The 24,217-nt window shown below is 43.0% G+C and overlaps 1 protein-coding gene across 18 annotated transcripts in view; it reads right to left on the bottom strand.

Annotated features, from left to right (window-relative positions):
• Trpm3 (transient receptor potential cation channel subfamily M member 3) overlaps nucleotides 1-24,217 on the bottom strand; it is a 539,859-nt gene that overhangs the window by 42,491 nt on the left and 473,151 nt on the right. For 9 of the 18 annotated variants that reach the window (XM_060387459.1, XM_060387502.1, XM_060387548.1 and 6 more), the window contains 3 exons: nucleotides 20,476-20,604; nucleotides 15,700-15,951; nucleotides 8,934-9,144 (listed from right to left, as the gene is read on the bottom strand). In XM_060387459.1, the coding sequence (XP_060243442.1) occupies nucleotides 8,934-9,144; nucleotides 15,700-15,951; nucleotides 20,476-20,604 (592 nt within the window). The remainder of the gene's footprint in view (nucleotides 1-8,933; nucleotides 9,145-15,699; nucleotides 15,952-20,475; nucleotides 20,605-24,217) is intronic. The other 9 variants (XM_060387471.1, XM_060387487.1, XM_060387495.1 and 6 more) reach the window with 1 other exon arrangement.

Below are 24,217 nucleotides of genomic sequence, written 5' to 3'. Positions count from 1 at the left end.
TGAAGCCCTCACCAGAGCCCAGAAGATGCCAGTGTCAAGCTGCTATTTCATGAAGCTGCAGAACTGAGCCCTCCCTCCCTTTCTCTTCCCTTTTTCTTTTCTTTTCCTTTCTTTCTCTTTTAGAGGGATCTTAACAAACTTGTGAGCCTCCTGTTTGAAGCTTCAAGAGCTTCGATAACAGGTGAGATAACCAGGCCTAGCTAAATCTCTTTTATTGTAAAGTGCCTAGTCTTGAGGATTTTGTTATACCGATACAAAGCTAAGAAGTAGGTAACGGGAGAGATGATTGTCACATTGTAAATGTGGGTGGCTGCATCAGCCATCTGCTGTGTATGTAATCCAGGATGCTCATGGTTTCCTACCCTGCTGGAAAGGTTTCTTCAGTATGAATGATGTTGGGTTTTAGCTGAGGAGACTTAGAGTCTGAGGTCCTGTCTCAGGCTGGTTTCTTCCAGAAGCTTCCCCGAGGAAAGCATTCAAATGAAATGACTTCTTTACTAAACAGAATGTACATGGTAGGAGCAGAACAAAGGGGCATAAAGGCCAAAAGAAGGTGGGGACAGGTTAAGCCTGAGCTCACACCTGATCCCACTGGGATCCCCAGAGAGTGTGGGCTGTGCCCCTCATTCAGGAAGGTATTCTGCAGCTTCAAGGCAGGAGTTCGGGGGCTTCAACATGAATCAAAATAACTAAGCTTTTATATTTCCTGCACCTAACAGCTAGAAGCAAGGTTCAGGATTCCCTGGCACACCCAGCTTCTCAGGTCACCTTAGATTCTCTGGGTGATGAAGAGAGTACAAGGATCCCAGGGCAGTTATATGAATGTGGTAGGTGAGCCCAGCCTTAAAGACCACAGAAACACAGGGTTGGGTGCAAAACCTGGAAATAGGAATAAGAGGGACCTGGGCAGTAAACTAATGGTATCTGCCACCTTGCCAACTGGATGCCTATGTTTAGTAATGTGGGGTGAGTTATATGTTAAGTTAATTGTGTATGAGAGTGCATGCATGTGTGCCTGGTGTGTGTGTGTGTGTGTGTGTGTGTGTGTGTGTACATGGGCTCTCATGGTATAGCCCAGGCTGACCTCAAACTCAAACTTCTCCATCCTCCATCTCCTCCATGCTGGCATTACAGGCTTACATTACCATGCCTGACTTATCCTTGCCATTTCTGTGATGTAGATAGTTTATTTTATAGAAGAATCATCCTCTTCCTTTTCTTCACCTTGTTGTTTTTCCTTCAAAAGTAAAATAACTTACCTGGGAATATAAAAATATAGGTTTTTGTTGTTGTTGTCAGGGAATTTGGCTCTATCCACAATAGCCAGGGGATGGAAACAACCAATGTATTTTTCATCTGATGAATGGATAATGATAATGGGGTACATTTACACAATGGAATTTCACTCAGCTGTACAGAAAAATGAAATCACAAAATTTGCAGGCAAATAGATGGAATAGGAAGACATTATACTGGGTGAGGTACCTAAGACTCAGAAAGACAAATGCTGCATGTTGTCTCTTATTTGTAATTTCTAACTTTGAGCCTTTAGATGTGATGGAGTAACTGCATAATTCAGGAAAGGGATGAAGGAGGGTTCTGGGGAAAGAAGGAATTTTGGAGAGAGGAATAGTAGGACACAGGTGCTATGAAGGGAGGAATGGGAAAAACAGGAGTGACATTTACTGGAAAGGGGGGAAGGAAAGGTAATATAGAGAGGAAGGGAGAAGGGAAAATGAAAGAAAATCAAAAGTCTCTCAGAATATGTGATTATTTTTTTTTCTGTCACATATTTAGGGGGACATAAATCTGACATGTTCTTTGTAGAAGGGTATTCCCTTTATTTGTCTCAAGTCTATTACTTTCATACTTCAAAAAAATTCTTAGCCAAAAAACAGACTCAGATTTGGAATCCCAAATTATGGTATGAATCTCTAGGTCCTGATATACTGAGAGGTTCACTTGGGAAACTTGGACACTCTTGGCATATTCTTCCATCTCTCCAGTGTGAAGAGTTCACGCCCCGCTCTATCCTCAAACTGCACACTTTGCATCACTTGGGGTTGTCCTATTCTCCATGCAAGTGTTTCTAGGGTTGGATTCGCAGAGTTTACCTTTCCTAGCCTGCAACCTATTGGAGCTGAGCAAAGTATGGAGAATTGGTGTTCTTTTATAATGACTAATTTTATCTCAAAGCATTCTTAGTAAACTTACCTCACTTACTCGCGTCTGTTCTGTTGACACACACATAACCTGTTTCTGCAGGCCTTTACTGCCAGTTTGGTTTTCATCACTGCTGCTGATTTGGGAGTCTTCTCTTACCCTAATGGGCTCACCCTTTTTAAGATAATTTCTTGTACTTGTTAAAGAGGACAAGAGAAAAATATAACTTGTAAGGAAACATGCTGACTTGTCTCTATTGAAAGGGACAAATACTTCTTAAATTGCTTTTCCCTACCAATAAATTAGCAATTAGGTGACAAAAGAGTCCCCACAGCCAGATGGGAACTCAGTGTTTCTTTTTCAGTTACAGGTTTTGGGGATTTAGTATAGAGAATTATGAGAAAGTTCTGATAATTTAAGATGTTTTGCACCCACAAAAGCTCTTTTTCTTCAGGGCTACCTAGGACTCACTTCGAAGAATCACAGCATTGTGGATAATATATAGACTTTGGAGTCATGCTAACTAGGATGTATGTATAGAAAGCAGTTCTGTTAAAGGTATTATAGTAACCAGCCTTTGAACCCAGGTCTCTGCAAATGGCTGGAGAATTCTTCATCTCAGGGGAGGCTGGAACCATAGCACAGAAATAAAAATTCTTGGCAAAAAGTCACTAGTGAGTTTCTAAAGGAGTCTCGTTCTTTGCCACTGTTGGGGTTCTGTTCTTCACATCTCACTTCTGTCCCTTTTCTCCCTACCTGTGTTCTCTGCTTGTGCTCATCCATCGTGGCTTTCACAGGAAGAGACATTCTTGATTCTAAAATTTGCATTTCCATTTCAGCCCCCTTTAGTTAAATTAATCAGTCTCTATCTATGTATATGTGTGTATGCCTGCCTGTAGGTTATGGGCAGCACATGCATGCAGGTACCTGTGGAGCCAGGAAAGACTGTCATATTCCCTGGAACTGGAGCAATAGGAGTGTGTAGGCTGCCCGATATGGGCGCTGGTGACTGAATTTGGGCCTTCTGCAAGAACAGCAAATGCTAATCATGGAGCCATCTCCTCAGTCCCCTTGTTGTGCAGCAAGGCTTTCCTGGGTACTCACAGGCTCTATAAACTCAATCCAACCCCAGTGGACATGAGCCCTGGGTATATTTCTCCCTCCAAGTTTCTTATCTCAGTAAGTAATTTTTTTATACTTTAGACCAAGCCAGCAATCTCAGGGCAAGCTCCAGTTCCCCCATTTTGAATCCCCACCCTCTTCTTTTATACCCTCTGAACCATGTGATTTTGGCCCAGGTCTTAATGATTTTACCTTTCTCCAGTCTCATGCGCCCCATCTTTCTCATTGCTACTTCATTAGGGATGTTCTTTCATCTCTCACTTCCCATCTCACTCCTTATCCACAATCTCTCTCTCTCCTTTTTCCTCTCCCTCTCCTTCCAAAACCATCTGTCCTGCTTCCTGTCTCCTACCTCTCACTCTACAGTGAGCCATACTGGATCATTTTCTGTGCCTGGAGCTTGCCACTCTAGGTCTCAGTTTGGAAAGCTATTCTTTCTTCACACCCCCTGTTCCCATCTGCCTAGCACACATCTGCTTATATTTCAGGGCTCTGCTCAGCCTGGTTCTTCTCTGCAAGGCCTCATCTGTTACACCATGCTCCTATTATATGTGGAACCAACCGACTTTCTCTGAGTGTCACCTCCATACATCAGCTGTCAATGGCAGTTTGCCCTTCCTGAATTGTAAGCTCCTCGAAGGCAGTACCTCTTCCATATTTGTCTAAAGACTTTGGTTTTTAGCTTATAGGCAGAAAACACACACACACACACACACACACACACACACACACACCCTTTGAGTGAAGAATAGACTCTAAATAGAGTCCAACCTGCAAGCAAATTACAGTGGCTATCATGACAGTGGAATGCATACAGGTCACAGGAGTGGCCTAGCGTAGACAGCTCTGTCCTCTGTAAATCTCAAGCCCAAGTTCGTATTAGTAAATAAGTCATGTGGGTATTCTTTGTAGTGTTAGCTGACTTTTTCAGGGACAGCCCAGCGTTGGCTAGCTTCCTTCGCAGTTTGTGACAACAAAACCTAATGAAACAATTCCCTTTTTCCCCAAAGCTGGCACTGGCCCCAGCTTTTCATTCCCAGAGTACTCTTCCTGGTTGGGCAGCATGCCGGAAGCTCTAGCTGTTAGGCATCAGTGTGCTCTGAAGCCATTAGAGGTCGGTCTGGAATACCAAACAGAAGCCCAGACCCAAGTTCTGAGAACTGGAGTGAAATCACTGAGACACACCCCATTCACCATCCTCTTTGCTCCCAGTGCTCTACGCTTCCCCATGGCAAATATATTTCAGACATTTGAGCTGTTCTACTACCATACCCAAGTCAAGGAACAATTTATTGGAGAAAAGTAATTCAATACAGTACTTGAAGTCGCTATACACATACTCGACCGATGTTTAAGTCAAAGCTGTGGAGACAACCTGGATACCAAAGAGCAGGGGATTATTAGCTAAGAGCAAAATGTTGCATTTAATCAATCAATCAAAAACAAAACACCTTCTCCCCCTCCTTCAGAGTACCTGTTAATTTCAGACAAAAAAGCCCCAGCCAGTAAGAAAAAAAAAAAAAAGACCCATGTACTAAGAAGATTGGATAGTTAATTCAGAGTGAAAATGGCTAAGTAATATTAAGTTGTCATGGTAGAAAGTAAATCCTGGACATTCTGCTTTCACAGTACTATCTAAACTTGTAAAAATACCCAGAGAGGCAGAAAGGAGGACTAAATTTAGACCCGTATTTAATGCATTCAAGAGCATGATTCATTTCTCTCCTGCCTCGGTACAGCCTGGGGAATCTGAATATACACCGGGATGCCCTGTAAGGAAGAAGCCTCATCTAGCAAGAGGCTGGAGCTGTCAGATACCCTGTCTCCTCTGCTAATAAAGGGGTACTTCCAAGCACCCTACCTACCACCCCAGGTTTCTGAGCTGATGAAAAGTCACCCATTTTTAAAATTCCATTCTAGCCTTGACACAGATACTGCTGGGAATTTCTTTACTCTGTTGTTCTGCTCTTTAGGAGGGTTTTACACCCAAACAGTTCTGGGGTCCTGGCTAGCCCCCTGAGGCCATGCTGTACGGGTCACCCTAATGAGACCTCCAGTAGAATGTTGTAATTGGTATTTGTGTGTTTAATAGAGCACAAAGGATGAATTATTGTGTGGCATTGGGTATTGAACCCAGAACTTCCCATGTATGAGGCAAATGCTCTATCACTGGGCTACAGCCACAGGCCAATATTGGAATATTTAATACCCTGCACTCTAAGTCATTCTGGTAGCCATTAGCTGGGGCTTAGCAAAGCAGTATATAACATGAGTATTCAATATCAACTACAGGTTACCTGGAAAAAACAACAGTGAAAAACCCAAACCAAGCAAAGTATCATAAGTAGCATGGATATTGAAGGTCAATTACAGGTTATCTGTAAAACAACAACAACAACAACAACAAAACAACAAACAACAACACAAATCAAAACCAAGCAAAGCAAATCCCAAATATCAACTGACCAACTAACCAGCCAACAACAGCAAATTCAGTTCCCACAAATCCAATCGGCATGAGGTCCAACCTCCAGGCTGCTGCCCCTTCTTCATTTCCATCATCATCTACTTCCAATCACATTCTTGCACTCCTCTGCTTCCAAATCTGAAGCAAAACCCTATCCTCTTTAAGCTGGTCTATCATTTGTGTTAGTCCAATATAGAATAGAAGGAAATGTACTTGTTATTTTGTGATTTTTAAAATATTCTATTTTCTTGTCTTTTTAGTTTTAAGCACATTTGGAAAGTAACCTTGCAAGTATCATCCTACAGTTTTTGGCTTTATAGGTAATTTCTGTCTAATTAACAGGATACTAGATAAAATATATACCAAAATAGCTACTGTTAGGTAATACCGCCTTTCAGAAGAAAGGGCATTATAGTTGCTCTCCATTCTGAGGTGTGACATTGATGTGAATAACCCATTCTGAGGGCCCCATTGCATATTCACATTGATCAGCCCCAGTTAAGAAGGCGATAATTTCCCCCAGCATGAAATGGGTCCAGCAACTTAGAAGTCAAAACCAGAGTTAGCTATGGAGCATGTGCATCAACTTAGGAATGAACCATCTGACGTGTGTGTGAATGAGCAGCACTTGGAAAGGGCCACATGGGGTCCACCCATAGCATGGGCTTGGGAGACCCTGGGCAGGGCCTTGGGTCCAGTTGGACATGAGATCCAGTCAGCCTGAATACATGCTTCACACACCAACCTGGACAAGGCACAGAGAAAAGGCCACACACTGTAGGGCAGCGCCAACAACTTGTACCTTTCTCAAACAGTTTGCTTGGTACTGTTTTCTTGGGCAATTCCGAAGAGCCAAGTGCAAGCAGGCATCCGATCCTCACAGGGACCACCCAGTGCCATAGTACAGGCACTGAGTCATTAATAGGACAGTGATGTCCAGTGACCTTGGCCAGGTGCTATTTGAGATTTGGGGACAACAATCTAAATCCATTTGAGAAAGGACGAATACTCTTTAGCACTCTAGACAGAAAACTGGCTGATTTAGCTTAGAACAGAGTCTGCCATTGCAGCCAACTCCAGAACATCACAGAGGAAGAGGGCGGGGCTTCAGGAAGGTCATATCCATCTAAGGCGAGGTCAGTTTTATTTTGGGGTTTTGGGTCGAGATTTATCCTCACACACATAGAGCACCAGAGATCTAATTCACAGAGCAGGGAATTTGTAAGTCACACAAAACTCTAGTCTGTCTTGCTGGGGTCAGGTGGTAGGTGGTGGGTTAGGGAGATTTCAAGTTCTAAACTATAATCAGCCCTTCTTGTAAAACAGCAAATACTAAATCCTCATGTTCAGCAGATGGTGGTGTTTGTTGCACTAGGCTGGGCTCATAGTACAACATCAATAAATGGCCACTTGTAGAGGGACAGACAGAATCCCATTGGTAAAACACATCCATTATCCCCTTCTCCCTCCCCTTTTCTCCCTCCCCCTTTCTCCCTCTCCCCTTTCTCCCACACTACAGTGTCCAAATGCCCAGGGGGTCTTTGTCTCATTCTAGGGGGGGGGAGGGACAATATGAAAAGGTAAGATAATGTAACAAAGTAGAAAAGCAATTTTCAGTGTGTGTGTGTGTGTGTGTGTGTGGTGGTGTGGTGGATGGGATAGCATGCTTAGTCTCTGAGGAGAATCATCACAGCGAGCTTTTAAAATGTTATTTTGCCCGTAGGGACCATTTGAAAGGATGCTCTCTACAGGAAATTCCCTTTCCTGGGAAACTGCCTTCTGAAGGCTGCACATCGTCAGCCAAAGATATTATAACCAGGGGATGGAACTAAAATTCTTCCTCCATGAGTTGGCTAAGTCTCATGGAACAAATATTTGTTCCAATTAGGTGTTCCAAAAATGTCTTGCTTGCCTCAGATAACATGTTTTGAGAAAGATAATGTATTTGTTCAAAATCCATCACAGAGGGGAAAGTGACAAGTTGCTGTGTTCTGTTGCCAGGATACACACGCTCTTCATAGGCCCACGGACTCCAAGCTCAGGTGTCCTTTGTCCTTGTGTTCCCAGCCCCATCCTATGTGGAGTGCAGAGGGAGAGTGGGACGCTGACTAGACCGCTGCTCCCACTCTTAATAAGCTATGTGGTTATGTGACCCTTAACTGTGTTCATAGTTCAGGGCTCAGATGACTATCTTGTCAGCAAAAAAAAAAAAAAAAAAAAAAAAAAAAAAAAAAGTCTGAAAAATGTTAATTCTATGGTGTTGGAGGGTAGTTATTTCCAGAGCTAAACTCCTCAGGGAAAATGAGAAAGAATTGCTCCTGGGATTCAGCTCCACAGTGAAACATGCCTCTTTCCTGATGCTCTCTTCCCGAGTCATTTCCCAATGTCTGGTTGTACCCTGACATTTGGTCCAAATAAAATCCTGGAACAGACTCCTGGACTATACTATCCTTCAACTCCACACACAAAAGGAGTTGTTTATTGCAGAGACTCTGCATCTAGTAGGCTGACTGTACTGGGGGCTGCTGGCTCTTGGTCCACACTAAGTCATTTTATGATATAGATATGCCTCCACCCCCGGCCCCTGGCATTTGCAGCAAATAACTCAGTCTACGACCTACGGGCATTTTCCATACTTTCTGGTAATGAATTCTGGCTTCATCTGGGTCTCAAAAGCACATAGCTTAAGACAATGAGAAAGGCTGTTGGGGAATAGTTTCTAGTATGAGGAAAATACCATACAGATGTTTGCCCTTAATCTTGAATTCTAATGATGAAATTGAGAATTGTTTATTTGTTCTAAAGTCAAACCCAAGGAATTTATTTTCTAAAGTCTAGCAAGATGAGGACTAGGGTAGGAGTGGGTAGTTTTGACATAATTTATTCCCAGAAATGAAATATGAAAAAACATGGCCTTAAGATTTTGAGTTATACACAAAATTATGTCATTTAAAATGGTCCGTTTTTGTATCAAATTTGGTATACGAGATGTCCATTTGTGCCACAGGAAGGATATACCTGAAGATGCACTTTAGAGCTACTTGGCTAAAATAGTATATTAACCTCTAGTGACTGTTTCCACCAAGAAAGCAAGCTAGGAATCAGTCCTCTATCTTGAGCCATTTATTGAGGACAAACAAATGGACTTGAAAAAGACGTGACTCAATTGAAGTTAAAATACCTGACTTTGGTGTATGAGAATCATAAACTTGCTTACGGTCTATCTGGTCTGCAAACACTTCCCCATAAATCATCCAGTATGGCATGTAGAAGATATTCTTGGCCAGTTTCCAAGATGGCTCCTCATTGGGAAAGAGGATGGCTTGCCTGGCGACTCCAAAGCTCATCAGCACCACCAGCATAATGATGACAAAATACATCATGTCTATCATCTGGAAGGGTGGAGAAGGAGAAATCAAAGAAAAGCCATGTGATTGAGCATGCTGACATTGAAGGGATTCTCCGAGGCCATTTAAGAATGCCAAAGGAGGGAGTTGTGCTGGGCTCAGAAAACAGGTGGACTGCTGCAGCTGATTCATGCTGAATACTGATGTCAGTTACTAATTTTCTTTACAAGTGCACACATAATGGAGCCATTTTTATGGCTGTCTATGAAATATATTTACATTAAGGCACAGGAGTGTCATTCCGCAGAATTCAGCTTCTCCACAGGAATCCAGCACCATTAAAAAAAAAAAAAAAAAACAACTGTTCTTAGAGAAGGCAAGTCTCTGGTTTCTTCCTTTTTAGAAAAATGAGAATTGGGATAGCTGGACTATTTTAAGAACTAGTACAGAGTGGTATATTCCTGCTCTCAGTTCGGAAAGGCTATCATGCCACTGCAAGGCTCAAGAAAATAAGAGCTTATAGATAGACCTAGGAGAGGGCAAATGGGAGGCCATCCCATCCTTGATTCTCGGCCACAGGGCAGGCTCTCACAGAATCATGCACTTTCTATATTCCCCCTGTAGCATATTATTATAAAGGTTATATTCACAGGTCTTTAGAACATGTAGCTTCATGACATGATAAATTTCTTCCTTGGCGTGCTTCTAAACTGCTCCTGATTGAATCCTATCTTAATGTTTCTCCCCTGCCCCTGCCCCCACCCCCATTTTTTTTCTCCATGCCCTTGTTTGTTTCAGTGCTATGTTATTAGAGGTCTGATTTTTTTTACCTGTCACATTGCTTTCTTTTCATCACTGAAGACTGGTGAGTTTGCAATAAGTGATTATTCTAACTGGCTCCAAAACCCACAGCTTTCTTTAAGAGACAGCTCCCACATACAAAGGTGTGTGTGTGTTGTCCAAGCTAAGCTAGTTGTGGGACCTCATCCCATGGCAGCCATACTGAGGCAGGCATGTGACACAAGATGGGGCCACCAGAATATTCAGACCATTTTGTTTCTGTGTTTTAGAGACAGGGATCTTCAAGGTATCTTAGAACTCACACTGTAGATGAGGCAGACCCGGAACTTTATGGTACCCTTGCTTCAGCCTCCAGAGTGCTGAGACTGTAGCCTGCTCTACCATTTATTTGAAATGGAAGTAGAAATAGAAGTTCCCTTTCTTTCTTTGTAATGTTCATTCTTCATAATAATTTAGCCTGTTGGAGGCTGAGTTCTCCTACCAGTGAGTAAAGCAGATATATTAGAAAAAGAGAGCTAGCCCTAGCAATGGTTGGACCCTGTCCTGAGGTAGTCTTTATGGATAGTTCCACCTTGTCCTTTTATAAGTCAGTATATCCTTCCCACACATAAGCTGCAGAGATTGGTTTTCACTCCTTGCAGCAAAGTGTCTGAATCCAAAGACTTCCTCCTCTCACTATTGTAGGATAAGGAGTGCCTATTCGCAGAGAATGGTAGATGCTAGTTACTAGTGATAAGGAAGGTTCCAGATTGCCTTATTATTGTTACTGTTACTGTGCTGGATACAGAACCCAGGGCCTACCTGGTATATTCTAAGTACATGCTGTGCTATGGACCTATTCCCATCTCTAGCTTAAAAGAGAGTATTCCATGGTACTGGTCCAGTCACGTAAACATCATGTTCTTCCTGGGTTCCTTAGGACACAGGGCCCTCAGTGTGTTTTAGATCAGCTAATCAGGTTTCAAGACAGCTTCAAAATACATCTCCCAACATTTGCATGGCCTTGAAGCGAGAGAGTAGTTTCTCCCATTAAGAGGTGGATAGGACAAGACTAGGTGTACTCGTGAGACTAAGGAGCTAGCCATCCAGTAAATACAGAAATCACACCAATTAAATTAAAAATTTCAGCATTAAAAAAAAAGTTGATCCTAATTCCTATCCACAGGGTCAAACAGTAAAAGGAAAAATAAAACCTTCCCAAATGCTGAGCTTTCTCTATTTCAAAGTCTTCACTGTCATACAAATATCAGGATCTGAGCACCATTAATAAGAAGAGAAGCGGGCTCCTTTTGCTTTCAAAGTTAAATTATCCATTGAGTTCAATGTTAAGATTCAGCCCCAGTCTTACGAATACCTTTCAGGATGTTCAACAAAGAACAACATCTATGGTGGTGATGAAGTACTTGCTCTTAGGTGCCAGACAGCCTGGATTTTGATCTTGACTGGTAGCAGAAATAGCTACACCAAAAAAAAAAAAAAAAAAAAAAAAAAAGTTTTCCCTGACCATTAAAAAAGCAAAAGAAAGTTAGGTAAGTGGCCTGGGGCGAGTTGCTTAATCTTGTTGTTAAATGTTGTAAGTGGGATGAAAACAGTCACACGATTACCTTTGACTACATGTGATAGCTATGCTGTAAATTCTCATAAATGCTGGTGTGTTGTTGTTGGAAGGGCAGGATGTGGAGTCACGAGTTTGAACCTTGTCCCTGTCTCTCCCAGAGTCTGTTTAATTGCTGTATGAGAGTTCTAAGATCTATCCCATGGGGCTTAACAGTGAGGACTGAGATGTTTTCCACATGGTACCTGGAACAGTAATGGATAGCTCCTCTCGTGGCTCCTATTCGATGTTACATAAGGGAGTTAGCACAAGGTTTAGAGAGTTCCCTTGAGAAATGAAATAGGAAGGAACAGAGTGAGGATTTCAAGTGATCAGGATTCACAGCGAAGACACAGGACTTCTGTGCTGCCAGGCACTTGAAGCCTAGGTTCCTTCCACAGTGCAAACACAGAAAACCATTTCAGAATGTGCACCTGGCCTTCCTTTGTCTGATCGCCAGACATCAAGGCACATTGGGCTATCCGGGTGCAGAGCGCTAAAGAGGGATCCATTAAAGCTGAGGACTTTGTACATAACACATCTGGGGAGACTCTTCAGCTTCCAGCTTGCAGCCCATCTGGCTCACTGATAAACTCTAAAGGCGTCTTTTATCTACCTTCTGGATCGATGACTCAATTATTGAACTAATTATCTTAAAAGCATCTTGTAAGAACTCAAAGTCCCCACATTTCCTAATTTCCTACTTATTCCTGACTGATAAATGAAGTCATTCATAAGTTAAAAAGTAGAGAAAATGCATCACAGCCCTCCTGCTCATTCTTTAGTAAGGTTTCATTCTAGTCAAAATGGGGTAATTATGCCATTATTAAAATGATAGACATGGAAATTAAGATAATCTCACTGCATTAATGTGTCTTTAGGTGTTTCAAATATTTAAATGCCACCAAGACTTTTAAAAATAATTGACTAGGTTTGGGTCTTTGAATAGTTTATCTTAAAATAAGGTAACCATAAAAAAACCCCTATCATAATAATAATCTCCTGATGCGGTTCTTGACAGAAGACAGTTTCCTGTTTCAAGGGACATTACTTTTGGTAATGTTTGGAGACATCTTTGTTGTCCTAATAATTCTCTGTGTGTGTGTGTGTGTGTATGTGTGTGAGAGAGAGAGAGAAAGAGAGAGAGAAAGAGAGAGAATGAGAATGCTGTGTGAAATATCTTGCAATATACATGACAGGGAGAGATGTTCTTCAACAAAGAACCATGTAGTCCCAACTGGATGTGGTGTTCATGCTTGTAGTCCTAGTACTTAGGAGGCAAAGACAGGAGGATGGTGAAGTCCAGGTCAAATTGGGTTACATAGTGAGATGCTCTTTAAAAAAAAAAAAATTAAAAAAGGAGTGTCAAGGTGGAAAAAAATTGGCCTGATTTTCCAGCTGTTATAGTTTGATATTTTTTCCCTCATTTTACTTGGAAATGCATTTAAAAATCTCATAAAATCCTGTTCTCTCCAGAAAATTTATAAACATGTTTTCCAATGTAAGTGGGTAGCAGGGATCCATGTATCCCTTTCCTCAAGCCTGTTCCACAGAGTTGGCCTTTAGACATGCGAATTTTCACCCAAGCCGGGTGCAGTGGTACATGCCTGTAATCCCAGCACTCTGGGAGGCAGAAGCAGATGTATCTCTGTGAATTTGAGGCCAGCCTGGTCTACAAAGTGAGTCCAGGACAGAAAAGGCTATACAGAGAAACCCTGTCTTGAAAAGCAAATCAAAACAAAACAAACAAAAATAATTTTCACCCAAATCTCAAATCCATTGTTAAATGAAGTCATAAAGGCAGAATAAACAAATGATAGGCATATTTCCACCTTCTCAAACAATATCAAGTTGAGCTGAGTTCAGTTTGGGTAACTTAAGCTCCAGAATCCAACTTTCTGTTCTCTATAATGTGTCTGCTGCTATTTACCCTAAACAGTGTTGGTGTGATAATTCCAAGCTTGTGTCTGAAATGGCTGGTTATAGAGAAGAATAGTGTTTATAAACTTTTCTTTCTTTCTTGTCCTTCAGAAAACAATGTAAACATAACAACAACAGACATAATTTATCAACCAACTGACTAAGAGGCAGCTATTGTTTCAGCACGTGCCATTTCTGATTATCACCACTCTACAAAGCACATTTATTGTTCATTATTGCCTTAGAAGGCAGTGAACTGAATATCAAAGAGTAAAGAAAATTCATTTTTAATTTAAATTTTCTCTTTTTGCATGGATTTGTTGGTGGGTTTTTTTGTTTGTTTTTGTTTTAAATAGGAAGCCATTTTGGTTACTTAAGATACATTTCAGGAGCAACAGAACCAGAAAATTTGAACACAGGGGTATTCCCAGAGACTCATACTCCAACCAAGTACCATGCATGGAGATAACCTAGAACCTCTGCACAGATGTAGCCATGGCAGTTTAGTGTCCAAGCAGGTTCCATAGTAATGGGAAGAGGGACTGCCTCTGACATGAACTGATTGGTCTGCTCTTTGATCACCTCCCCCTGAGGGGGGGAGCAGCCTTACCAGGCCACAGAGGATGACAATGCAGCCACTCCTGATGTGATCTGATATACTAAGATCAGAAGGAAGGAGAAGAGGATCTCCCCTATCAGTGGACTTGGGGAGGGGCATGCGTGAAGAAGGGGGAAGAAGGGTGGGATCAGGAGGGGAGGAGGAAGGAGGGACTTATGGGGGGATACAAACTGAATAAAGCATAATTAATAAAATAAAATTTAAAAAAGATGCATTTCAGTAAAATTCATACACAAATGTTTAATAAATACTGAATTAGCAACGATGACTAAGGTAAAACTTGAAAGACAATAAAAAGGGGCATCTATAATGCCACTTGCTGGTTTCAACAGCTCAGACAGAACTAGAGATTCTTATGAAGTGTTTTTCCAGATAGGGTGGGTATGCTCTGCTTTTCCCATGTCAGGGATATACTTAGAGAAGCAGGCACCAGGCTGTGTTCCCTAGAGTGTCTAGGGAAGGAGCTCATATACTCAGCTCCCTCATCCTCTTGCCACCAGCCTCACACGGTGTTAGTCACCTTAGACCCAGTCTTTATGGGAATTTCCAGAATACAGTCAAGAATGTTGAAACCCTCTTCTATTTGTATGGGATTCTTTCCTTTTCTTTCTTTCTTTCTTTCTTTCTTTCTTTCTTTCTTTCTTTCTTTCTTTCTTTCTTTCTCTCTTTCTCTCTTTCTCTCTTTCTTTCCTTTCTTTCCTTCCTTCCTTCTTCTAGAATTAAAGGAGCAGATGCCATGCTTAGGAACCAGGTTTAGCAGATAGTTTTTCCTAGTATTCACAAAGCTCCTGGACTCAGACTCTACCTCCCTATCTCAGCTCAACTCAAATCCCCCATTGTGGATGGCATAAACACTTTTTAATAGCTTATTTTATCTTCAAGTTTTCTTTCTTTCTTTCTTTCTTTCTTTTTTTTTTTTTTTTTGACAAGCTTTTGCTATGTAGTCCTGGATGGCTTGGAATCTGGCATCCTCAGCTTCCCGAGCATTGGGAATTCTAAGTGATGCAACTACATCCAGCTTAGAATATGGTCCTAAGAACACATCTTTTATGAGTCCTCAACTCTGTTAACATTTTTAGTGTAGACGAAGTTCTCCTCCAAGCCTGGCTACCATGAACACTCTGCGTGAACCTATCCTGACCTGTGATCCATCTGTACTTCATAGCTGTCTCCTTAAAGACCTTTTCACCCTGCATGCAAAGAACTTCCCTTCCTTTCCCCATGTCCCAGCCTCAAGAAACATCTTTGCTCAACTCTTTTTTTTTCCCCCCTTTTTGAGACAGGGTTTCTTTGTGTAGCCTTGGCTGTCCTGGCACTAGCTCTGTAGATAAGGCTGGCCTCAAACTCAGAGACCTACATGCTTCTGGCTCCTGACTCCTGAGTGCTGGGATCAAAGGCGTGAGCAATCAATGCTTAGCTTTAGTTAAAACTCTTAAGCCAGTGCCTGGCACAAAGCAGGTGATATTTCCATATGCTTCAGTTAGTAAATAGGTTGATGATTAAATCTTTAGTTTTTAGGTAGCACTATAGGAAATTAAAAAAAAAAGTGAAACACCTTTGGGGCTATCTTGTGCAGACCCCAACAGCAAATCCAAATGAATCCTATTTCTCTTATCACAGATATTCCTCTGAGAATGTGTAACTTGGAACCAATGGCCTTGCTTACCATTTTCCCAATCATCATTACATATGGGCCCAGGTACTTGTTCACGCCGAAGATGTCTAGTAAACGGATATACCAATATATGATGTTCACACAATAGATGACCCTCCCGTCACTCCTGAAGGGCTGGTCTTGAAGACGAAGGATCATTCCCACCGAGAAGAGAAGGATGGCGATGAGGTCTGTGACGTTCCAGTACTCCTGCAGCCATACTTTCACTTTCTGCAGCAGCTTGCCAGGCTCTGACATCAGGATCTACAAAGCAGCAGAGAGGTCTTAGGTCCTATATATTCAGCTCAGTTGGAAAGTGCTCATTCTGTTAGCTGACATAAGGGGTTATTTAGACCTGTGTCTAGTGAATACCAGTATGCTAGGAATGTACAATTGAGCTAAGCTTAGGTAATCCAGATGTGCATAGTCTAGGAGCAGATGTAAACAATAGGTTTGATCCTTGGGATTGTCTGTCAGTTCTGAGGCACTGCAGGCTTTTGCTATAACATTATATATTCCCAGCATACTGCAGAGTTTCAAAATCTTCATCTCAGTAAACAGCTCCTTAGTTCTGAGTGACATGGGCCACTCCTACAGGATCCCTCCATTCCTCTCAGCATCAGTAAGTCTTACCACCTGCAAGTACAACCCCATTAATGACTTCTCACCACCTCCATGGTTGCCACTGAATTCCAAGTCCCATCAGATCAGGCACGTGGTTGTACCCATCTCCTAATGGCATCCCTGCTGTCATTATGGCCACCAGCCTACCACTATCTGAGCAACACACAGTGAGTACTTTAAAGGCATAAACCATGATGCGGTTGGTGATTACACAGTTGTATGTGTAAGCAAAGACTCATTAAGCCACGTCCTTTCATTACAGGTAAATTATTCCTCATTTCTGACAGAAAGATGGAGAGAAAGAGAAAGGAGAGAGGGGGGGTGGACAAGAAGATCATGGTAAGCACAGCCTCAAACTATCTCATGGCTCCCATTATACGCAGACAAAAAGTCAAATTCCTTACCATGGCCCACTTCACATCATACCTCATTCTCCAAGTTCTACCTGTGGCTGCACTGTCCTGCTCTGAAACATAACGGGTCCAGCCTATACTCAGTATATTTGCGCTTAATTCCTTCCACTGGGCATTTTCTTTCAAGCATTTGATCCTCTTTTTCTTTTTTTTTTTTGGGGGGGGGTAAGGGGCAGGTTCTGTGTATCCCAGGCTGTTCTGGAATCACTTTGTAGACCAGGCTGGCCTTGAAATCACAGAGATATGCCTGCCTCTGTCTCCCTGAGCGCTGAGAGAACAAGTATGTGCTACCTCACCTGACTATGTTTGGCTGCTCTTATCCTTAAACTCTTTATTCAGATGTCCCCTTCCTAGGAAGGGCTCTGTTGACCACTAGCTGCAGTAGTCTCCATGTCTCTAAAACGCAGATACTTGGTCCCCATCACTAAATTCCTACTTCAGCAGGTGTGGGGTTAGGCCAGAGGAATCACTTATATGCTCCCAGGTCATACTGGTGACCACAGAGTGAGACACATTGTTCTACCCATGAGCCGTCCCTGCAACCGGTGCTGTCCTGTAGCCTTTGCACCCTCTGGTTACAGCTTAACTAGGTATAAAATCTGTGCATGTGCTTGGGAGAGGACAAGTAGGGAGGAGGGGTCATGCCTTTAGAGATTTTCTACCCCTTTGTTCACATGTTGCTAAAACTGCTAATGTGTGGAGACACACACACACACACACACACACAGATAGAGAAAGGAAGAAGAAGAAGAAGAAGAAGAAGAAGAAGAAGAAGAAGAAGAAAGAAAGAAAGAAAGAAAGAAAGAAAGAAAGAAAGAAAGAAAGAAAGATGGGACTAAATTAAATGGTTGAGTCCCCCCTCTGCCCTATCACTGCTAAGCTAGCTGTTAGCACAGGCCTGGTATCCTGGGAACTAGTAGACCAGTGGTTCTTAACCATTCTTTAATACAGTGCCTCATGTTGTGGTGAGCCCCAACCTTAAAATTATTTTTGCTGCTACTTCATAATTATAATGTTGCTATGGTTATGAATCATAATACAAACATCTGTATTTTCTGATGGTCTTAGGTGAACCCTGTGAAAGGGTTATTCAGTGCCCAAAGGGGTCTTGACCCATAGGTTGAGGACTACTGCAGTAGAGCATAATGGAGAAGTGGAAAAGGAAGCGGTTTTCAGATAACCTAACTGGTTTCAGACCTAGCTCACTTCTCTAGCTGTGGCATACCAAACAATTGCTCAATCCTGTTTCCCAGACCTGTAAACCAGGGATGGATGTGATCATGGCTGTCACTGATCTCACAGACTTGTGGAAGAACTGTGTGAGGTAATGTCTACTAAGGCTTGCTGTAAACAGTTCCATAGTATTAAGGGATTGCTGTGGCTGGCTCTGGTGACTACGTGCAGAAGTATGTGGTGAAGAGAACGGAAGGGCAGCACATGAAACCACAGCCTCTCTTGTGTTTGCTTGGGAGGCACGGAAGCACGCGAACTTTTCCATGCTTCCAGGATGTCATGTCTGAGTTCCCCAGGGCCTGCGTACCAACCACAAGGAGGCAGGAAGGCTGGCGCTTGTAGGAGTCGTCATCTACTCCATAGTTGAGCCTCTCCTTACAGAGTTCAAGGTAGGGACATGGACCCCCGGCGAGGTGACCCTACCGGTTGCAGAGGAAAAGGTCAGGCGCAAAAATGGCCATAACCTCGCTTCCCACATCTTCCTCAGAGGCAAGTGCTCTTCAGCTGACCCAGTCCTGACCCAGGATCGGAAGCCCCACCCTGCCTGCCACGACACGCAGCTTCGTAAGAAATGGATAGCTGGGCCTGGAGGTTGCTGGCAGCCCGCCCACTTGGCAGCTACTCCAGAACAGTCCGAGGAGTACAGGCTGCTCCCTGTCTTCTTCCAGCCTAGTCCTGGACAGCCTCCAGTCTCCACACTCCAGTCTTTTCCTCCTCTGCTTGTGGTGGGGAAGGAATATGTGGCTGGGTATTAAGTCTCCCGAATGCCAGCTGGCACCGCACAGCGGCAGGGCCCCTAGCAGGAGCAGACTCAGTTCTCAGAGCTACACAAAATCCCAGGCATATTTATTACTGTTTTTCAGTTTACAAGGCCGCTGCACTGCTCAAGAAACGGAAGGCACTATGAATGGCAGAACACAGTGTAGGTAGTCAGATGCAGCAGCACAAGGCATCTTAGTCGCTTAGTGATTTCATCTGGTGTCTGATCAGATGGGACTTGCATACCTCTCCCAAGCTCTGAGGATGGGGAAATGCCCATTAGAATGAAAATAGCACCCAAATAGCCCCAGAGGAAGGTACTGAATTTGATGTGTGTGTGTATTAACTCTCAATGCAATCAAATATTATACATACTGTATCTTTCTTCTTTGGAAAACACTCCAGAGATGAAATTCAGTAGGGAAAAAATCTTTGAATCTGTTTGGGAGGTGAAGGTGGGTTTGTAGGTTTTAGCAGTCCTTCCTGCCCACCCATTATAACACAGAAACCAGGATTGTTCTGAAGTTCCCAGAAAGGCATCGACTTGACAGGATCCTGTCCTACTGAAAAGGCTTTGCCCACTCACTGCAGTTTCAGGGAACAGTCATCACCTTGCAAGCCTGTCTTCCCTGAGGTTTTCTCTGGTGAGGTGGGAGTTTGTGGCGAGCACTGAAAAGGACTGCTGCGCCCCCTTGTGGACTGTTCTTGACCACATAGAGTTTAGAAGCCGCTGGGGTTAGCTTTTCTTTTCTTTAGCCCCCCTCACGCTTTCAAACGGTGCACTGTTGTTGACAAATTTTATCACTCAGGGGTTATTGTTGGTAGGGCACATTCTATGGGTTGAACATATGTAGAATGATACGAATCCATCACTAGAGTAGCACACAAAATATTTTTGTTTCCATAGAAACTCTGAGCTTCAGTTTCCATCTTTCCAATGCCCTATCCCCAGCAACCACCAATTTTCTTAGCATCTACATAGGGTTTTCCAGAACTTCATATAGCTGAAATCATACGGAGTGGATCCTGTTCAGAATTGTTTCTCTTCACAACACACTGCTAAGTTTCCCATAGCCTCCTGTCCGTACTTCAAACATATCACATAGGGGTGACATTTCAGTGGCCCTGTTAGGTTTATATGGAGGTAGGTGAGGCGAGACTATTACATCCTCAACCTAAAATGCCAAAACTGAGTGTCCATCTTCCCTGGTGCTCCCTAGAGGTGGAAGGCTGGAGAACACTCAGCATGTGTGTGAAAGAACTCAGGAAGGAATTAACTCACGAATAAACTGAATAAAGGAACACGTGCAGAGAAGTTGTTTTTCTCTGTCTACCATGTACATTTTGGGCATTGAACACAGGTCATTGGGATTGACGGCAAGCTGTCGGAACACATTTGAAGAGGCGATACTAGATTGGTGGACAATGTCCAAGGAGACCCCAAGTAAAGGGCTGAAATGGGAGTTAGGAATAACAAATTAAAAAAAGTCATCTTCAAAGGGATGAGAAGACGGAAGTGTAAATGATATTGAAGGCCACTGGAGGATGTCTTGGGGCAAAAGGCTTGTGAGCAGAAAATAGATTCAATGGCCCTAGGAAACTTCTCTGGGTTTGACAAAGAAGAAAGCAGCTTCCCTCGGCAGATTTACAGAGCACAGTTTGAGGCTTAATTTGGCCCCCAACCATCCTTCTCGGCTCTCCATCCTCAGATATGAGGAGCCACCATTTCCCTCTTGCTTTCATTTATAAAGTTAGTTACCTCTCTCATCTTCTCTATTCCCAGAGTGAAAATGTAGGAGATGACAATCCATTCCTGAGTGGAAGGCCAGCGCTCCATCTTCACCAGCACGATGTAATTGAAGAGCATCAGGTATCCGATATATGCCAGCTGCAAGGAGATAAAATAATGGTTTCCTAGCTGCAGAGGCCTTGGGAGCTGGGCCCTAGACAAGACCACTGCATGATAGCACAGAGCAAGCTCACTAAGCAGGTCAGGGAGTCCATGACAAATCCACTATAGGGTTTTAAATATCAAAGACCATTTATTGGTTTTCTGTGTGCATTCCAATGGAGGTGTGAGGAGAATTCACGGAAGTTCTTTCTCTCCATCAACCATGTGGGTCCTGAGGATCAAACTCCGATCACTGGGCTTGATGACTATTACCTCTACCTGCTGAGCTATCTCTGCCCCATACATGTTTTTAAAAGACCATAATAGTTAAAATAATTAAATATGCAATGTTTGACCCTTATAGATCTCTCTGGGGCCCTAGTACATTGCTTGTCCTTTGTGTACTATGTATGAATTTGTGTGTCAATCACCATTTTTGTATGTTTGTGTGTGTGTGTGTTTGTTCATGTGTAGATGTGTGTGTGTGTGTTCTGGCTTAGAAAAGAACCTGGCCTCACAGGGCTATTCTTGCTTAGGTACAGACCTGGCTTTCCATTCTAGGGTGACAATTATTTAAAAATATTATTTATTTAAAACAAATTTAAAAATATAAATATTCTCATTTTTTTCCTGAGAGATGCCACATAAATTAATGCTTACCAGAAGGAAAGGAAGACACATGTAGTACTTATAAGTTGGCAAAACTATAGTGTAAGTAGCCTAGATTTAATCTCAAGGGCCCACTTCTGCCCTCTCCTGAGTTTATGTTTCTCTGGTGTTTTTGACCAACAGTGGTCAGCTTCTTAGGGAGTATTTTGCCCATTTTTCACTGTATTGTCATCCTACCCTGGCTGGGTTGGAATATTTGAGTTTGCTTTCTGCTTCTTTGAAACAAGACAAGAAAAAAAATAAAGCCACTTACAGGAAAGCCCGGGGGGTGTGGCCAGCTGTGTACCAGAATGGGCTAATCCTCCTGAGGCCCCAGCATCTGGAGTTTGAACCCTGCTATGAGTGGCTGAAATGGTAGATGTTTTGGGAACACTGCTCAGGGCCCAGGCTTGGAGTCTATCACTGAAAAAATTCAGTGATGTCAATGCGGGAAGAAGAGAATTGGTGGTGCTCTTGCATAAGAAAATTTACCCCAAGGGGAATGGCGGATGAGCAAAACCTTCTGCGGGCAATGCTTCACATTGAGCAAGGCCCTGCCTAGCCTCAGGGGCTGTGAGCAGGAACCCAGAGCGAGCTGATTCCAATTTGCATTCTTTCGGGGTCATGTGGCAAAGAACAGGACAGCATGTGGGCAAGAGGACTGAGGATTTGAGAAGCTGAAGACATTGGGTGACTTTGGGCTATAAAACAACTTAAATGGCAGAAGCCACTGCCTGGCTAGGAAATAAGAGATGTGGGACCAGACATCGTCTTATCTACCTCCCAATGGGCTTCTTCTTTCAATTTTTATAAACTAAATATGTGAATTAAAGGTACCCCGACACCCCCATTACATTGATGACATATGTCCAGGCACAGCTGTGACACAGAATTTCCTTTCTGACCTCTCTCTTTCTCTTTCTCTCTCATCTATCTAACTTTACCCCTCTTTCCCTTTTTTTGGTGTTGGAGGTTGAAGCCAAGACCTGTGCAAGGCAGGCAGACATTCCGCCTCCGAGAGCTGCTTCCCAGCCCTCCCTTCCTCTAAAGGGGGAAGCTGTGACAGAGGTAAACAGCATCACATCTGGAACAATCAGACTGTGACAGAGGGGGAGCGCTGCAGCTGCTGCAGGTTAGTTGAGCTCCTCCTTCGCCAGAGTCATTTGAGTTTTACGCCCCCCACGACTACAGTTACCCTAGTCCATGCCTAGGTTCCCACAGCTCCCTGCTTCAGAATCAGTCAGTGAGTCGTTCTTGAAGAATTGGTTCCAAGTGTGGCTTGGTTCACATAGGTTCAGGTTACAACCAAGAACACATGGACGTCTGCTCTGCACTCCTTGTATACAGAGCTACGAAACACAGAGGCAAGAAGTCAGTGGGTAAAACTGACTAACACACTCTACTCCCCTTTGCCTGGAATTGCTTCTTTCTTCCTGGCCAAGGCCGTCCTTTCATTGAATGAAATTCTATTTCTTCAAGGTGAAGTGAATCTTGTTAAGTGCCCTGTTTGTTTTTTGTTGTTGTTGTTGTTATTTGTTTTAACATTTTTTGAAGTTTAGTGCAAACTATTGCAAGGTATTTTTTTCCTTTTGTCACATGTTGCATGAACATGGGTCTTCAAAACTTTTGCATCTAAGAAACTTAACTAATTTTACTAACAGATTCCATTCTTTGAACTCGGGTCTAGCGCATGTCTAGGAAGTAAGGTAGGCAGAGAAACGTGAGTTTCAGGTCATGCAGGACACCTTGTGTAAGTCAACTGACCTGCTAGGGCCTCTGGGAAAGACCTGTCACTGTAACACACAGTTCACATCATGTCCTCTGAGCTGCGGTGTTTTTGCACCCTGAACTCGAATCTTTTCCAATTCCCAACTGAGAAAGTGTCTCTGCAGAGACAGGGGCTGTGAGCCAATTGGATCTCTGTTTTTTTCAATCCTGGAACTGAAGAGGACCCACCTGTTCCTCTGGGAAGATGAGATGAGGACCAGAGGTCACAGGGGAGTAAGGTAGGGGGCTCCCTTTGGACAGAGTGTCAGAGGATGAAGAAGGGAAACTTCTGGAAATCTGAGAGAGAAATATTCTTACAGAGAACACAGGCCACAGCAAATGCAACCACCAATTTGATGAGTTTTATTGTTAAGCATTTGTTGGGGTCTCAAAAACGTGGCCGTCTCATTTCCACTCATTTCCTTGAGGTCTCGGTTTTGTCAGCATGTGAACACACATTTCTGGAATTGTTTGAACACAAGTGGGAGACTGAGTGTGATGGATTTACTGAGGCTAACCCAGTCAGTTACGAGAGAGAGCTGGCCACCTAACCCCCACTGTCAAAGATGGCTCCTGCGGTGATCTGAATGAGCATGACCCCTGTAAGTTCATATGTTAGAGTGCTTGTTCTCCTCTTAGTGGCTATCTGAGGTTTCAAAAGACTCACATAATTTTGAGTTAGCTTTTTCCGTCTCCTACTTGAAGATGTGAGCTTTCTCTGCTGTTCTGCCATTATGCCTTCACCATTATTATAAACCCTGGCCCTTTGAAACCATAAGCCTAATTAAATGGAAATTAATTAGGACAACTAATAAAATAAGTTCCAAAGCATGCTGCAAATGATGTTTGAAGCAGTGTTTCTGTAATCATCAGAGACACTGGGGTGTTTTGCTAAACAACTTCCCCACTTCTTTCTTATCATGGGCATTAAATAAAATGGGCTAAAGTTCACTACTCTCTGTCCTGAGTCAGGGCTTCTTATCCCTGGCTACTCCTAACAATGACCTGGGAAGCTCTAATGCAGTACCCAGAGGATGACGTTAAAGCCCTGAGAGTGCAGGCCAGGGTGAGCAAGTTTTTAAAGTGTTCCAACAGGTGGACATGACACGAGCCTGTAATCCCAGCCCGTGAGATGCTGAGGCAAAAAGATCAGGAGTTTGAGCAAAACCTGGGTGAGACCCTGGCTTAAACCAAA

This window comes from Meriones unguiculatus, chromosome 1 (assembly GCF_030254825.1).
Source record: "Meriones unguiculatus strain TT.TT164.6M chromosome 1, Bangor_MerUng_6.1, whole genome shotgun sequence".
NCBI classification, from domain to species: Eukaryota; Metazoa; Chordata; class Mammalia; order Rodentia; family Muridae; genus Meriones; species Meriones unguiculatus.
This window is presented reverse-complemented; position numbering and strand designations above follow the sequence as displayed.